Source organism: Borostomias antarcticus (genome assembly GCF_949987555.1).
Source record: "Borostomias antarcticus genome assembly, chromosome: 12".
NCBI lineage: Eukaryota > Metazoa > Chordata > Actinopteri > Stomiiformes > Stomiidae > Borostomias > Borostomias antarcticus.
Window position 1 is genome coordinate 19097227 of NC_140245.1, and position 17757 is coordinate 19114983.

The following is a 17757-nucleotide window of genomic DNA, read 5'->3' on the forward strand; positions in this document are numbered from 1 at the left end:
CCTCCTTGTACATCATCCTGTGTTATGTTTGCCAAGATATATATTCAAAGCTGATAAGAATGAGAACCAGTCAAGACCCCACCATAAAATGAGGACCCAAGCCCTCAGCCCCCTCCCCATCATGAGGGTTACCAGCGGGCCAAAGGACCCGCGCTGAGGTCATGCGCCAGCTATGAAGACACAAACAAGTAAGGTTCATATTGTTACCATTTTATTGTCTGTTGGTGGGTGACTATGTGAGGTGTGTGAGTGCGTTTGTAAGTGAATGTGTGAGGTCCGTGAGTGTGGTAGTGAGTGACTGTGTGAGGTCCGTGACAGCATGTGTGAGGGAATGAAGTGCAGTGAGGATGTCCTGTTGGCTCTGGTGGTGTAGTGTGGTGAACTGCTGCACAACTGCCCCAATCCCTTCTGCCATGTCCCTCTGCGCCTCTAGGGTCATGAGCCTCCAGCACAGCGTCTGAGAGGAAGCCTAGCCCTCAGGGACCCTTGAGGCAGGGACGCTGGCAGCCGGAGGTGGAGGCGTGGGTGGTGGAGACGGAGGCGCTGGAGATGGCACTGGAGGTGGAGGCTGGCGCGCTGGAGGTGGAGGCACTGGAGGTCGTGGCGCTGGAGGTGGAGGCTACAACCGGCGGGGGCATGACCGTCAGGTCAAGGACCACTGCAGACTCCCCCTCCTCTGAGTCCCACCCCACGACAGAGTCTGGGGAAACAATTTCAGTCATTTTCTTTGAGTTTGTCTGTAAACTTTTATGCATTAAACATTTCATTGTGTAGCCATATTCATTTGATATGTTTTTTTGTTGGCAGCCAAATAAATGCTTGAGTGTGATTTACCGGGTGATTTAGATGAGAGTCTTAATTTCCTAGAGGGGAAAATGTTTAATGTGGTCTAACATTATGAAGTGATCATCTGTGTTATCGTTCCCTGTTTTTGGTCCTTAATAAGTCATAGCCTACCACAGAATGTTTGGAATGTTTGCTTTCCTCACAGCCACATAATACGGAATGTCTGTGTAATACAGGATGCACAAAACGTACAGTAGGCTACCTAAACTGTAGGATCAATCAGACAAAGGTAGGCTAGTACAAATACCTTCCGAAGATGATTTTTTTTTCCTTGCATGGACCTCACCAACAAGCACATGCACCTCCGTCTCCGAAAAGTTTCCCTTCTTTCCGCGTTTTTCCATAAACGTAATTGTCTTGCCTTTGCTCCACGCTATATTATGTCGGTTCCTTCCGGGGAACCACGTTGTGCACTGTCATAGTTTTGACCATATATGGTTGAATTTGGGCGTGGAGAGGGCGGAACACGAGGCGCGCGCGGGCCCCTGGGGCCTCATTTATCAAAGAGCGTGTAAATTCAGGTGTAAAAGAGGGCGTACGACGAAAACGAGAAAAGGGCGGACTGCCGCGTACGACGAGAATATTTACACGCTTTTCGGATCTATCAAACATGGCGTACATGCTGCTGCGCCGATTTCTCAATGATAAATCCCACGTTGTCGTAGAAGACAGTGGACGTGCACGCGCCTCGTGTTCCGCCGTCTCAGTGCGGGCCCTTTGGCCCCACTGGTAACCCTCATGACGGGGAGGGGGCTGAGGGCTTGGGTCCTCATTTTGTGGTGGGGTCTTGACTGGTTCTCATTCTTATCAGCTTTGAATATATATCTTGGCAAACATAACACAGGATGATGTACAAGGAGGGGACAGATACCTAGTGAAAGTACTATTGGTTGCTAGTAAAAAGACAATAATGAGCGCTTGGTATAAGGTGGAACCCCCAACCAAGGAGCAGTGGCTGGGTGTTGTGGAAGAGATTTGTTGTTGATGTTAGGGAGAAGTTCACGCATGCATTGAGGATGCAGGAAGGAAAGTTTGAAGGGAGATGGGAAAAATGGATGGATTATAGAAGGAAGTGTGATGATACCACTAATATTGAAATAGTAATATTTGATTAAGAGAAAAAAGCTGCATGGATGGAAGTACCTATAAGCTGTTATTGTAAGTTTTTATGTTTTATTGTATTGTCGTTGTATGGATGGAAAATGCTAATAAAGAACAAAGTAAAGAAGAAAAAGAATATATCTTGGCTATGCACACACCAAAAAGCCAGCTGTCAAGCGCAGCGCCTGCCTCCAGTCTAGCCCCTACCCTGCTGTGCGCCAGGATGGATGAGTCATGCGTGGAGCCAGGCCACCGTGCCACTACACTTGTGATGAGCATGTCGGCGTCACATATGATTTGGGTATTTATAGTGTGCACATTTTTGCGATTCACATAGACGTATTCATTCAATGATGGTGCCCTTATGTGGGCGCCATCGCCGTCACCTCGAGTTCTCGGCCAGTAGGCCGAGTAGCGCCGGATTCATTTAGGCTCGCATTACGCACAGGAGGACTGTCATTTATATGCTTACCAAACAGCAAACAGGTCCACATGATCACATATTAATGACAATCTAATTGGTCAATTATTGCCGTTTGATGGAGTGCCTGGATTAGGTGTGTGACATATAGCGCAGAAAGGTTTGGGACAGCGCATAGGTTCAGTTTGGGGAACAAATCCATATCGGACCATTAATGAGCCGGTTAGAGGACACGATCTTGCATTGCGATATATGTTTGTGCTGAATTGGGCTATTAGCCTACATGATTGTGCGTTCATAAACTTTCGCTCTTATTCTCTCCATCAAACATTGTAATTCACCGACGCACCACCTGCGTCGCCAGTTCCCCCTGTGTTCAAAAAGGGTGTAGAAAACCGTGTAAATCGGTACGGCTACTTGAGAGGTGTCCTACAAAAGCGCGTAGAAAGGCGACTAAATTTTCGCCCTTTCGGCTTGATAGATCGCGCTGTGGGGGGGGAAATGGCGTACGCCTGAAATCGCGGAAAAGACCGTGTAAAAGAAGGCGTACCTCAATGATAAATGAGGCCCCAGGACCTTATTTTTGTCTACCGTTATTTTTAGTAACATGACACTCCGGTATGGTAGGTGGCGGTATGCACCTTTACGTTGGTTCGCGATCCGCCAATAACCTCATGGGAAGAAGAAGAAGAAGAAGCCAGCTTCCGTCCCGTGAAACTCGCTGGTGAGTCGTGTTTTCAAATGCTCTCTCTTCATTTTCTTTGTTCTTTGCTTAAAACTATACTATGATGATACCCACTAATGTGACGTGCTATTTAACCTTTTGGTCTAGCCTCCGTTGTATGAATAACTTGTAATTTTGATTTAAAACCGAATCACACGTATGGTTGGCTAATTTAATTAGCTTTGTGCTAGCATTCGTCCGAGTCGACGTCAACAAACATGGCGGCCTCCGTTGTTAGTGAAGAATGATTCAGATTCCTTTATTGTGTTATTTATTGTCATACTTGTACATGTACAAAATTCGTAGGTTCTGGCTGCTATATAATAATAATAATAATAATAATAATATATAAGTTCTGTTTATTATATGGCATGAGCTATGAGTTGAGCTGAATGGTAGAGGGATGCAGATGCAGCTAGATCGGTGCATAGACATGTGTAGCCTACTCGCCATTATCCAATCCAGCATTTTAGGCTGTATCAAAGGCATTTCCGATATCGGAACAACTCTACTTTATTCCGCTTTACTTGTATTTACCGGATACCGGATGGCTACCGTTTATACTGTGTATTCATTATATATTCACACTGGTCTTTAATATCAGCTACTGCATATTGTTTATTATATGGCATACTGTGAGTGAGTTGAATGGTGGAGAGATGCAGATGACTCGTGGTGTGACGCATGTTCTCTTTTTATTTTATTTTTTATAGCCTACAGATCCTGAACTCTGGCGTCTCACTCACTAGCAACACGACCGCAGAACATGAACAGAAATCTATCTGTTACACCCAGAAGAAGAAAAGTGTGCAACTGAAAAGGATGTGGGACATTGAGAAAGTCATTGTTATTCAACCTGAGATCGAGCTGCATCGAACAGGTCCTATATTTATACCCTCATCTGCTGTGGTTATGCTGTGTTTCAGTTGTATCGAAAACATAGTTTTTCCCAAGTTCTATATCAAAATCAACATAAAATATGTCACCTGAACTTGGTTGTCTGCCATTTTACTCGGGGGAGAAAATCAACCCCGACCTCATCAATGTCAGACGCTTCTGTCTTATTTGTGTCTCATTAAATCAGTTGTACACACCGTTCTGTCCAACTTCTATCATTGGACAGTGTTGCTACGGTGTTCGTATACACAACATTGCACATAGTGCAGTGTTTCCCATACGTTGTCCCGCCATAGTCGCAGAATTTAGGTTATCAAAAGTTTTGACTTCTCATAAATAACAAAACTCAAAGGCTGTTGTGTTTTGCGCTGTGCTCATGGTACTCTGCTGGGCTACTCCCCCTCCCCTGCAAATCGCATGGATTGAAATAGGTCATGTGCCAATCACACTTGTTGGAAGTGTGAATTGCACACAGCTGCATTGATTCACGCTGGAATTCCACACGGAGTTGATACACGGTTGTTTGAGGTAAGTTAACGTTAGCTACTTACAATATATACAATACAATCCATATTGAATATCCACTGTAGTTGTCTACTTGTCCAAACATAATTTGGGCTATGCTGCAACAATAATTTTCCAGTCTATGTAACACAAATTTTCCAGCTAGCAAGCTAGACTGTTAATTAGCTACCAGCAACGTTACCTAGCTAAAGTTAGGCTAGCACTAGCTAACGTTAGCTATAGGTTTGCATGTAACGTTAGTCAGGCCAATGTCATTGAAAAACGGGACTGTCTAAGCTTAGCTAATATGTTTGTACTCTTGACTTTCAGGTCATAAGTACCAGACCAATATATACATTCTTCAAGAAGAAAGGGAGAGCAGATGAAGAAACTGCTGCGGAGCCTGAGGCAACGTTGGCTTGCTAGCTAGGATAACGTAGCAATAGATGCCAAGTCAATAGCCAAACATATTGCCTATGAATAATTATTATTCATACGCTTTTGTCAAAAAAATAAAGTGGATTGACTAACAGTGAAATGTTTATTTACAACAGGAGAGACGGCTTCTCCAGGCAGGAGAGCCTCCTCTCCAGCCAGCAGCCTCAACCAGCAGCCAGCAGAGCCAGTGGCGGGAGAGGGACAGAGAGAGAGAGGGACTGACTGACTCTCAGGCAGGAGAGCCTCCTCTCCAGCCAGCAGCCTCAACCAGCAGCCAGCAGTCTCTCAGAGGGACAGAGAGAGAGAGGGACTGACTCTGACTCTCAGATGGCAGGAGGGCAGGTAGCTCCCTCACTCATCATTCTCTCTCACACACACACTCTCTCTCTCACTCACACACACACTCACACTCTGTTAGTGTCAGAGGCTCATTAGATAGTAGGAGGGAAGGAGAGAGGGTGGGAGATATTAGACCAGTGAGATGTCCAGGCCTTCTGCCCTGGTGTGTGGCAGCTGTTAGTGTCAGAGGGGAAGCCTCGTTCAGACTGCATGATTGCCATCTCTGAGGGATCTCTATTAGAAGATAGTCAGCTGGCTCTTTTTAGCAACTGCAGTCATTTCAGCTTCCACTGGCACATTTTCCATAGATGGAAATGTGGTCTTTGGCACATTGAGTTGTTTGTCAGGTGCTACCTGTATTTTCATTTAAAAAAAGCCTGGACACGACACTGGATGTTATTTAATATTGATTTTTATTTATTAAAGTCCTGTCTTGTTTACCATGATTTGTGTATGACTACTTCTTTGCCATCCCCTTTCATAACCAAATGTGGTCCGATGATTAAATTGCTATGGCTTCTTGATTTTGCTCTCAAAGTGCGCCAAATTGATGCATTTAAATTAACAATGTTAAAAATTCTCACAGGGGGGCATGCGCCCGGACCCCCCTAGAAGGTCGGAGGTCCACCCCCCATAGCTGCCCAAAATCCTGTGGGAAACACTAGTGCATTGTTATCATCTGGTATTGCTAACAATGACTAACTTGGCTAGAATTACAAAGCTGGGGTGAAAGTGTGTTTTTCACGTTTTTTCACCTTTTGTTTCTGGAATGCATTTAACTGGGATATGACGTCATTAGGGCTGGCCCAAGTAATTTGAGTATCCACTATTCGTTCGGTAGGTTGGAATTCGGAGCACAATTCAGTATTTGGAGGATTTGTTTTTTGTTCCGATGCTTCAAACCGATACCAATATAGTCATAATATTACACTGAGTGACTTGCGAAAGTGCAACTGAACAGAAGCAGATTTTATGCTTGTATTTTCTCCCTCAAAACACTCTCTGCGGGTCTCTGGTTAAGATGGCTATACACTAGACCACCTCTAAAGTTGTCACATCGCTGAGCCAGTCACATTTAACAAACCATCATGCATGCAGATTTGAGGTCTCACGGTCGCAGTGGTGTGCAGCTAATTGTACACCACATGGCAACGACAGGGCTTACACAACAAGATTCCCCACTTGATCGTGATAATTAGCCAAGCTGTAGTGTCACAATAAAAAGCAAATGACGAGACATTGACAGTACTATAGTGGCTATTATGCCTCTTTACTGGAAAAAGTGCTATATAGCACTATAGTATAGCAAGCAACCGCCTGACAATCATCCATGCACTTAGCAGCACAGTCCGTTTCAGTTGATGTAGTCTCTTTAGTCACAGCATTATTCCAGAAAGGCAATATAGTGCAACGTACTGTAATTTGGGTAGCTAGCTAGCTATCAATAGCCAGTGTAATCAGATTATAGCGATGCTAGCTAGCTAACTAGCAAGTTAGAAGGGCTGTCAACTTACACAGGCATTAAAACGGAAGGTTTGAGTCAGTTAAGCACTCAATAAGTCAGCTATCTAATAAGCACTAATGATGCTGGCTGTCAGTAATGTAACATGAGCTAACATTAGCTAGCTAACTGAAGCTGTGCCTGTGGTCTGTGGAGTTAGCTAGCTAGCCATCACGTTAGCCATCACCCAGCACAAAGAGATACTTTCTCTGCTCTGGAAATTATTTTATTGAAAAAGAAGAATAGTTGGGCAATGGTAGCTAAGGCATTTTGAACCGTGTCATAATTTATTAGCTATCAATATAGTCAATTCAGACCTTGTTTGCTTGCTTGCGCTCAATGAACCACAATGCAGCAGCAGTCCTTGCAGCTGGTTGCGCGTGCCAGTTTCACTTCGCATCAAAGCCATTAGCAGGCTACAATTGTATACTACCGGTGTAACGTTTTATTAATATCAATGTAGCCTCAATAGAATTTATTTTGGATTATCAAGAAAACGACAGGAGACCACTGATGCTTTTAAAGCAACCTTAAGAGTTAGATGGTAGCAGGGGCACAAAAGCCATGGTGGCCGTAGGCGGTAGAATTATTTTCGGGGCATCACAGCAAGAGGGAGGGGCCTCGATGGCCATGGCTGTCGTGGCCGTCGTGTAATTCCCACCCTGCCCCCACCCCTCACCCCTGTGAGGCTAGAAGGCAGGCCCTAATATTAAGAATGTTGGCAACTGTACTCATTGTACTTTGAATTGAATTTTTAACATTGTTAATTTAAATGCATCAATTTGGCGCACTTTGAGAGCAAAATCAAGAAGCCATAGCAATTTAATCATCGGACCACATTTGGTTATGAAAGGGGATAGCAAAGAAGTAGTCATACACAAATCATGGTAAACGAGACAGAACTTTAATACATAATAATCAATATTCAATAACACCCAGTGTCGTGCCCAGTCTTTTTTAATGAAAATACAGGTAACACCCTGACAAACAACTCAATGTGCCAAAGACCACATTTCCATCTACTGTACAAAAGGCTATTTAATGCAACATACTGCGGACATGAGCCCTTAAAAATGTCAGTTCTGAAAAAGAAAAATCTGGGAGAAAATGTGCCAGTGAAAGCTGAAATGACTGCAGTTGCTAAAAAGAGCCAGCTGACCATCATCTAATAGAGATCCCTCAGAGATGGCAATCGTGCAGTCTGAACGAGGCTTCCCCTCTGACACTAACAGCTGCCACACACCAGGGCAGAGGGCCTGGACATCTTACTGGTCTAATATATCTCCCACCCTCTCCCTCCTTCCTACCATCTAATGAGCCTCTGACACTTAACAAAGTGCAAGTGTGTGTGTGAGAGAGAGAGTGCGTGTGTGAGAGAGAGAATGATGTGAGGGAGCTACCTGCCCTGCTGCCTCTAACTGCCATCTGAGAGTCAGAGTCAAGTCCCTCTCTCTCTGTCCCTCTCTGAGAGACTGCTGGCTGCTGGATGGACAGGAAGCTCTCCTGCCTGAGAGTCAGTCAGTCAGTCCCTCTCTCTCTCTGTCCCTCTCCCGCCACTGGCTCTGCTGGTTGAGGCTGCTGGCTGGAGAAGCCGTCTCTCCTGTTGTAAATAAACATTTCATTGTTAGTTAATCCACTTTATTTTTTGACAAAAGCGTATGAATAATAATTATTCATAGGCAATTCATAGGCAATGTTTGGCTATTGACTTGGCATCTATTGCTACGTTATCCTAGCTATCAAGCCAACGTTACCTCAGGCTCTGCAGCAGTTTCTTCATCTGCTTTTACTCACTTTCTTCTTGAAGAATGTATATATTGGTCTGGTACTCATGATCTGAAAGTCAAGAGTACAAACATATTAGCTAAGCTTAAGACAGTCCCATTTTTCAATGACATTGGCCTGACTAACGTTACATGCAAACCTATCTAGCTAACGTTAGCTAGTGCTAGCCTAACTTTAGCTAGGTAACGTTGCTGGTAGCTAATTAACAGTCTAGCTTGCTAGCTGGAAAATTTGCGTTACATAGACTGGAAAATGAGCGTTGCAGCATAACCCAAATAATGTTTGGACAAGTAGACAACTACAGTGGACATTCAATATGGATTGTATTGTATATATTGTAAGTAGCTAACGTTAACTTACCTCACACAACCGTATCTCAACTCCGTGTGGAATTCCAGCGTGAATCAATGCAGCTGTGTGCAATTCACACTTCCAACCACCACATTTGGTTATGAAAGGGGATAGCAAAGATGTAGTCATACACAAATCATGGTAAATGAGACAGGACTTTAATACATAATAATCAATATTAAATAACATCCAGTGTCGTGCCCAGTCTTTTTAAATGAAAATACAGGTAACACCCTGACAAACAACTCAATGTGCCAAAGACCACATTTCCATCTACTGTACAAAAGGCTATTTAATGCAACATACTGCGGACATGAGCCCTTACCAACTTATGAGCCTCTGACACTAACAAAGTGCGAGTGTGTGTGTGAGAGAGAGAGAGTGCGTGTGTGTGAGAGAGAATGATGAGTGAGGGAGCTACCTGCCCTGCTGCCTCTACCTGCCCTCCTGCCATCTCAGTCAGAGTCAAGTCCCTCTCTCTCTGTCCCTCTCTGAGAGACTGCTGGCTGCTGGATGGAGAGGAAGCTCTCCTGCCTGAGAGTCAGAGTCAGTCCCTCTCTCTCTCTCCCTCTCCCGCCACTGGCTCTGCTGGCTGCTGGTTGAGGCTGCTGGCTGGAGAACGAACATTCTCCAATCTCTTCCCAAGCAACTAACATTTCATATCATTATCTGGCTCTATCGTTGTAATTTGCCCCAAATTTAAAATAAAATGAAATTAAATCAAATTTATTCAATCTTGATGATAGCCCTATGGAGCTTGATGCCCAGGATTATATTGTAGGCCTAGGCTAATTATAATGTTTCTTTTTGTATAGGTAAAACAGACCATTGGGTTATTAGGTTCAGTCACATTAAGACTTAGTCTGTAGGCCTATAATAAGTAGGCCTAATGCAGAAAGCTTTTGCATAATATTAATATTAGGCTTGTCATTGCCTATTGCTGTTCACACTGGTTGTTGCCCATGTCACACTAGCAGATTGTGCACTGATAAAATTAAATATGTATGAAAAAATCTGGATGCCTGCGACAGCCCAAAGATGGATTGGTAGCCCTCAGATTGCGTCTCTGGGCATGTCACATTAAACGAGCATCACTTAGCAAAGCTAAACAATCTAACAAGCTTACAATCTACAAGTAGCAGGAGGCAAAAGTTGCACAAGGGAATATGACTGGTGCATTGCTCAGCTTGTCACTGGTAGATAGACTATGCAATAGTGCCACCTAGGGTTGAGAGAACCTAACCCTACTATTCAGCCTGTAAAATGGTACTCGGGACAGCCCTAGATGTCATCCTAGGCGACAAATCCCAAACCTCCGATACAACTGGGACACAGCATTAATCACTGTTTAATGATCTGATCTGAATTGAATTGACCCATTATTCTCTTTTAGCTCGTAGCTAGCATCCAAGTTTTATACTTGTATCAATGTCAAGCTAGCTAGCTAGAATAGACTAGCATTCTACCCAGAGCCGACCCATCTGGAATTTTATGTCGCAGCTCAGTTGTTCACTCTGTACATAGTATCAGCATGAGTAAAGACACCCTTTTGTGCCTGCCGCACGGGATCTCCTGCAGCAATGCCGAGATCTTAACATCAGCAAGGCAGCTGCCGTGCAGAGTGGGAGGCAAACAGACTCTGTGATTTTATCCTGGGCGCCAGTCCTTCCCCTACTGGGATGGACCTAGTGTTGTCACGATACCAAAATTATGACTTCGATACCATAACTGCCCAAAATATCTTGATACCGATACCGAAACGATACCACAGTGAAAATCTAAAACATAAGGAAAAGTAATGGAATAATAGATGACAGAACATGGAAATTTCAATTGTTGGCCTTTAGTGCTCTGTTCAGTCTTTTTGCATCTTTATCATATTTCCTGTAGCTTTCAAACACAGCTGGAAGGGAAGGCTGCCTCGACTGGGTGGTTTGGGATTGTGCTGGCATTGTTTGTCTGTGTGGGGAGAAATCAATAAATTATGCCCATGTTGTTGCAAACTGAGATAATCAGAAGAACTTGAAAAGCTTATTATTATTATTATTAATTAACCCAGGCCTATTGAAGCATTTTTGCTATTCCAAATTATCAGAAGAGATAATGGTTTCACGGTTAACAGTTCTCTCGCACTAGGAGGTCGGAGCAGGTATTGATTTTTTTGGTCGCACGTGCGCTAGGCAGAGAGCTAGGCTTGTCTCATGCTACGGATGAAAATAGGCTTCTCTAGCTTTCATCTGGTGCAATAAATGTATTGTGCATTCATACATTAAAACATAAGGTAGGCTAAATATCCTTCGGTTGTATACAGTACTGGTGTTGCTGCTGTGTGTATCTTCTATCACATTCACTAACCTGTCGCTCTTTGAATTGTTTGTGTAAGTCGGCATGTCTGCAAGATGCTTTGCCAGGTTGGTCGTATTGGCTCCCTTGGTTTGTATAGATTTGTAGCATCGTTTACAGATGGGCTTTGTAATGTCCGTGGGCTTGCCCTCACTGTCGACTCTTTAAGCAAAATATGCCAGATTTCGCTGCGCGCATCAGCTTTATCGACAAGCTGTGGACGGTCGACATTTGTACTTGTAGCCATCTCAGGTTGGCTACCGTCCTCTCGAACATGCTGCGTGCATATGAGGGGGGAAAACTGTTGCGCTGCAGAGTGAGAGAGCGAGGAGAAAGAGAGAGCGCGCGCACACCCACCCACACACACACACTGCCTCGCGACTCGGAGATCTTGGGAGAGAGAAGCAGAGCGTTATAGCCTACAACACTGCTTCACTGTCGCATGAACGTGACTCAATATATACGGCTCTTATTAAAACACTGTCTTTCTTAAAGTATCGATACTTTAAATTTAGGTATTGTACCGTTTTTGACGACAGAGTATCGCGCGACTTTCCTAGTATCGATACACCGTGTCTAGATGGACCTACCCAGACCGGTGTGGGTGAGACTTAATCATCTCTAAACTGGTGTCGGACGCTTCCGCTCATCAATGCACAGATGGGGCTTGCCATCCCGCGTGGCGAGCGGGTGTGGCGCCGAGGAACAAACCGCAAACCACATAATCCAGGACTGTCCGATATATCGGGCACCCAACGGAATGCGTGGCCTGATGGTTGAGGACGACGAAACGGTGACATGGCTCCTGGAGGTGTGCCTGGATGTATAGCTCAGGTGCCCCCTCACCCAGGCTCGGGGTGGTAAAAGGATAGCCCCTCGGCCTCCGAGCCTGGGGGAGAGAGGAGAAACAACTTCACCCAAACGAAGAATAAGACCATGAGTCTCCTGTGATTGTCACACTTCAAGGCTTCACCCCAAATTCAGAGTTTCTACATTTTTGTAGAATTCATTATTGGGAGTAGCTTATTGTGCCTGTTACAATTATTTTGTTTAGACTTGCTAACTAGCTAGCTTTAGCTTCAAGTTAAGGGGAAATGTGGATAGCAAGATGGCACTGTTAAGTTATCTGAGTAAATTCTAATATGGCTGTGGTTAGCCTTTTTATCTTTTTTTTTTTTTCTTTTCAAAAAAACTTATTCCCTTATTTTTCACTGTCAGACATGTTAGATTGTAGAATAATGAACTTGGCTTATCCTTATATTTACATTACATTTAGCAGACATTATCCAAAGTGACTTACAATAATCACATTTAACGTAGGTAGTCAGTGTACTACTACTCGCCAGAACTGGCATCTCCTTTCTAAGGAAGTGACTAGTAGCATAATCTAGTGTTAAAGCCAAAGTGCAAGAATAGCAAAATATGAATACAATAGGTGCTTAAAGGAGTAGTAAAGGGAAAATGCATGTTTAGCCCTGTTTTAACTTATGATCATAGACAATGGCTCAGATCAAAACGTTGACAAAACTAGCACTTTTGAGAGTCTGATAATTGCTCTACCATCGTTTTGGTCATACAATGGATGTGGCACCTTGAAAAATCATCCAAAAAACATGTTAAACTCAATTTCAAAGACAAGAAACTCACTGAGGTGTTGGGTAAGATTCTAATTCATCTGGAAAGGCTTTTTTAAATATTTAGCATAGAACTATTTAGTCGCAGCACATGTGTGTACACTTCCGCAAACTAGGTAGCCTAGCAACATAAACAATAACAATGGCTACTGTAAGTAGTTCCGCTTCCTGAATCCCCTCTGCGGATTGATCTACACATACAACGGTCGCTTCAATACAAGTCAATGCATTTCATAAAATGATCATTAAAACTACAGGATTCATACTTTGTGGCGAATTTGATGTCAGAACACCAACGGACACCAATTACCCCCTCAGTGAGCTTCTTGTCTTTGAAATCGAGAGAGTAACATGTTTTTGAATGGTTTTTCAAGGTGCCCACCCACATCCATTGTATGACCTAAACGGTGGTAGAGCAATTATCAGACTTAATCAAAAGTGCTAGTTTTGTCAATGTTTTGATCTGAACCATTGTATATGATCATAAGTAACCTTAAAACAGGGCTAAACATGCATTTTCCCTTTACTACTCCTTTAAGTGGGGGGGGATCCTGGTAGTATTTCTTGAAGAGGTGAGTTTTGAGCCTGTGGCGAAAGATGGGCAGCGACTCTGCTGTCCTGATGTCAGTGGGCAGGTCATTCCACCACTGCAGGGCCGGGACAGAAAAGATCCATGACCGTGTCGATCAGCCATAGGGACCTCGGAGTGACGGGGCAACGACTCGCCCCGAGGTAGCAGAGCGTAGGGGTCGGGTGGGGGTGTAGGGCTTGACCATGGCCATGGGAGCTGTTCCTTTTATTGCCCTGTAGGCTAGTACCAGGATTTTAAATTGGATACGAGATGCAACAGGGAGTCAGTGTAGAGGGTGGAGAAGGGAAGTTGTGTGGGAGAACTTTGGGTGGTTGAACACCAGGCGAGTAGCTGCTTTCTGGACAAGCTCCAGAGGTTTAATGGCTGACGCTGGGGCTCCAGCAAGGAGGGAGATGACCAGAGCCTGGATGAGCACTTACGCTGTTTCATTAGTGAGGAAAGGGCGAATCCTCCTGATGTTGTCGAGCAGGAATCTGCAGAGTGGGATGTGATATGTGCCGAGAATGACAGTTGGTCCAGGTATCATCGGCATAGCAGTGATGGGAGTAGCCATGCGAGGGAATGTATTTATCTATTATAGTAATCTATTTATCTTCCTTTCCCCCCCAGATGTCCAGCAACTCTCTCTCCCAGAGCTCCCACAGATTAAAGAGGAACAGGAGCTGTGGAGGAGTCAGGGGGAAGAGCATCTTCAAGGGCTGCAATCTGATACTATAGACTCCATATACAGAGTGAATCCCTGTGATCCAGAGGACTCGTCTCAGCTCCCACCTCTTGACCAAACTCCAACTGTGGAGAACAGAGAAAGAGACTCTTTACCCACCAACACAACCGGGAAACAAATCAAAGCAGAGTCTGATGAAGAGGAATATGGAGCACCAGAACCAGCCAGCAACTCTCAACCCCCCTCTATAACTCCAGACTGTCCTACAGGTCAGAGTTTCTGTGTCAGGCTTCTGCCTACCAGAGTGCTGAAATCGCCTTTAAAATCAAGGAGAACACAGGTTAAGTGTTTTAGACCTATTCCCAGCCCTTGCTCCACCAGTGACTCTTGCCTCAGGAACAAATCCAGCCCATGGACCAAGTCTGTTCCCATTTCCTGCTCTGTAAGTGAGAGTGAAGATGTTTCTTCTAGAGAAGCTGAGAGCAAGACAGCAGCGAAACCATATCTGTGTGAGGAGTGTGACAAAGCTTTTACTCAAAATAGTAGTTTAGTTCGACATAGAAGAATACACACAGGAGAGCAACCATATCAGTGTGAGGTATGTGACAAAGCCTATAGTGATAAGAGTAGTTTAGTTAAACATAGAAGAATCCACAAAGGAGGTTCTAGATCTATTTGCATCTCTGGCCGCTGCCTCAGGACCAAGACCAGCACCCCAGCCAGGCCTGTTCTCAGTTCCCAGTCTGGAAGTGAAAGGGAAGATGTTTCTTTTAAGGAAATTGAGAGCAAGACCGCAAAGAAACCATATCAATGTGAGGAATGTGACAAAGCTTTTCATTGGAAGAATCATCTAGTTAACCATAGAAGAAGACACTCAGGAGAGAAACCATATCAGTGTGAGAAATGTGACAAGGCTTTTAGTCAAAAAAGTAGTTTAGTTATACATAGAAGAATCCATACAGGAGAGAAACCGTATCAGTGTGATGGATGTGCCATGGGTTTTAGGTGTAAGAGTAGTTTAGTTAGCCATAGAAGGATCCACTCAGGAGAGAAACCATTTCAGTGTGAAGAATGTGGCATAGGTTTCAGGTTTCAGAGTAATCTAATTAAACATAGAAGAATCCATTCAGGGGGGACACGATATCAGTGTGAGGAATGTGGCATAGGTTTTAGGTCAAAGAGTAGTTTAATTAAACATGGAAGAATCCACTCAGAAGGGAAACCACATCATCAATGCAATGAATGTGGCATAGGGTTTAGGTTGAAGAGTAGTTTAGTTCGCCATAGAAGAAGCCACTCGGGAGAGAAACCATATCAGTGTGAGGACTGTGACAAAGCTTATACTCAAAAAAGTAGTTTAGTTAAACATAGAAAAATCCACGCAGGAGGCTTTAGACAGATTCCCAGCCCTTACTCCAGCCCTAGCCCCACCAGCCCCTGGACCAGGCCTGTTCCTAGTTTCTGCTCTGGAAATCAGAGTGAAGGTGTGTCTTCTAGGGAAGCTGAGAGCAAGACAACAGAGAAACCATATAAGTGTGAGGAATGTGACGAAGCTTTTCATTATAAGACTTATTTAGTTAACCATAGAAGAATCCATTCAGGAGAGAAACCATATCAGTGTGACGAATGTGGCACAACTTTTAGGTGTAAGAGTTATTTAGTTAGACATGGAAGAATCCACTCGGGAGAGAAACCATATCAGTGTAAGGAATGTGACAAAGTTTTTCGTGAAAAGGGTACTTTAGTGAAACATAAAAGAATCCACTCAGGGGAGAAACCATATCCGTGTGAGGATTGTGACAAAGCTTTTCGTGAAAGGGGCAGTTTAGTTAAACATAGAAGAATCCATTCGGGAGAGAAACCATATCAGTGTGAGGCATGTGACAAAGCCTTTAGTGATAAGAGTACTTTAGTTAAACATAGAAGAATCCACAAAGGGGGTTCAAGACCTATCCGGCCTCAGAACCAAGACCTGGACCAGGACTGTTACTAGTACCAGTTCTGGAAATGAATGAAGATGTTTGTTTTAGGGAAGCTGAGAGCAAGACAGTAGAGAAACCATGTCTGTGTGAGGAATATAACAAAGCTTTTCATTGTAAGAGTCAATCCACTCGGGAGAAAACATCAATGTGAGGATTATTTCAAAGGTTTTAGTCAAATGTGTGGTTTAGTTAAACATAGAAGAATCCACACAGAGTAAATCAGAGTGAGGAATGTGACAGATGTTTTTAGTCACGATACATCCTTTTGATCCATTGTTTAAATTAACCTTGGGCTGGCTGGGTATATTAGATGAGACACTTGTATTTACTTGAGAAAAGTGGAATGTCCAGATGACATTTAAAATAAAAAGATTTTCATTTATCCTGTTTACATAAATGATTGATTCAACCAAATATTCCACAATGAAGAGTATTGTAGTAAACAAGCAAAATAAGAAAGCAACATTTCAAGACAAGGTCCAAAGACTCAATCCAGGAAGCTGGTCTGTGTCTTGATCTTTACAGCACGCACCAGTCCTTTAGTCTGACTTGACTTCTAAGAGCTGCGTGGTGCCAAGGGTTCAACCACCGTGACCACAGCTTCAGGCGTGAAGCCTCTTCCAGTTTGCACCATTTCTGTCTTTATTGCATGAGAGGCAAACACTCAAGTCCAGTTTTATTATTTGTCACATAGCCTGTTACATAATACTAGGTCAATGAACAGTGAAATATTTTCTGCTAGCTAGTGTTCTCAACAATATAAATATAATGTATAGACTGTATAGATTTTGTATTTGGCATTATATATACATACACAGACAAGGACAAAATTGTTGGTACCCTTCCATTAAAGAAACTCACAATGGTCACTGAAATAACTTGAAACTGACTAAAGTAATAAAAAATAAAAATTTACTGAAAATTAACTAATGAAAATCAGACATTGCTTTTGACTTGTGGTTCAATCTGTGGCAGAATCGTTTTATAAAAACAAACTAATGAAACTGGCCTGGACAAAAACGATTGTACCCTTAACTTAATATTTTGTTGCACAACCTTTTGAGGCAATCACGTGATTTCTGTAACTCAACGAGACTTCTGCACCTGTCAACAGGTATTTTGGCCCACTTTTTGTGAGCAAACTGTTCCAGCTGTCTCAGGTTTGAAGGGTGCCTTCTGCAGACTGCATGTTTCTATGAGGGGCCGTTTAGGACTTAAATAAGGAAACACTTGTACGCTTATTACTGAAACACTTGTACGTACATACATACTCTTGTACGTATATACATACTCTGACACTTTTATACATACTACTGAAACAATTGTAAGCTTACTACTGAAACCATTTACGCTCACTATTGAAACACTTGTACGTACATACATACTCTTGTACGTATATACATACTCTGACACTTTTACACATACTACTGAAACACTTGTACGCTTACTACTGAAACACTTGTACGCTTACTACTGAAACACGATATCTAGAGATACAGGGATATCTCTATTGGCACAGTGGTTCACGCATCCGACTCCCGAACGCAGGTTGTGGGTTCGAGCCTCACCCTGGGGCCTCATTTATCATTGAGGTACGCCATATTTTACACGGTCTTTTTCGCGATTTCAGGCGTA

The 17757-nt window shown here is 43.4% G+C and overlaps 1 protein-coding gene across 1 annotated transcript; it reads left to right on the top strand.

Moving 5' to 3' along the window:
- The first annotated feature begins 3815 nt into the window (after positions 1-3815).
- Positions 3816-16772, top strand: LOC311316540 (uncharacterized protein). The gene is made up of 2 exons (XM_084447410.1): positions 3816-3972; positions 14086-16772. The coding sequence occupies exons 1-2, from the start codon at positions 3915-3917 to the stop codon at positions 16131-16133; spliced, it is 2106 nt and encodes a 701-aa protein (XP_084303536.1). The 5' UTR covers positions 3816-3914; the 3' UTR covers positions 16134-16772.
- Positions 16773-17757: the final 985 nt, after the last annotated feature.

What these genes read in the sequence shown, in the direction of transcription:
- LOC311316540 (XM_084447410.1), top strand. Translation starts at nt 3,915, where the DNA reads ATGTGGGACATTGAGAAAGTCATTGTTATTCAACCTGAGATCGAGCTG. An exon ending in GATCGAGCTGCATCGAACAG is followed by an intron (nt 3,973 to 14,085) that starts GTCCTATATTTA and finishes TTTCCCCCCCAG; the next exon opens with ATGTCCAGCAACTCTCTCTC.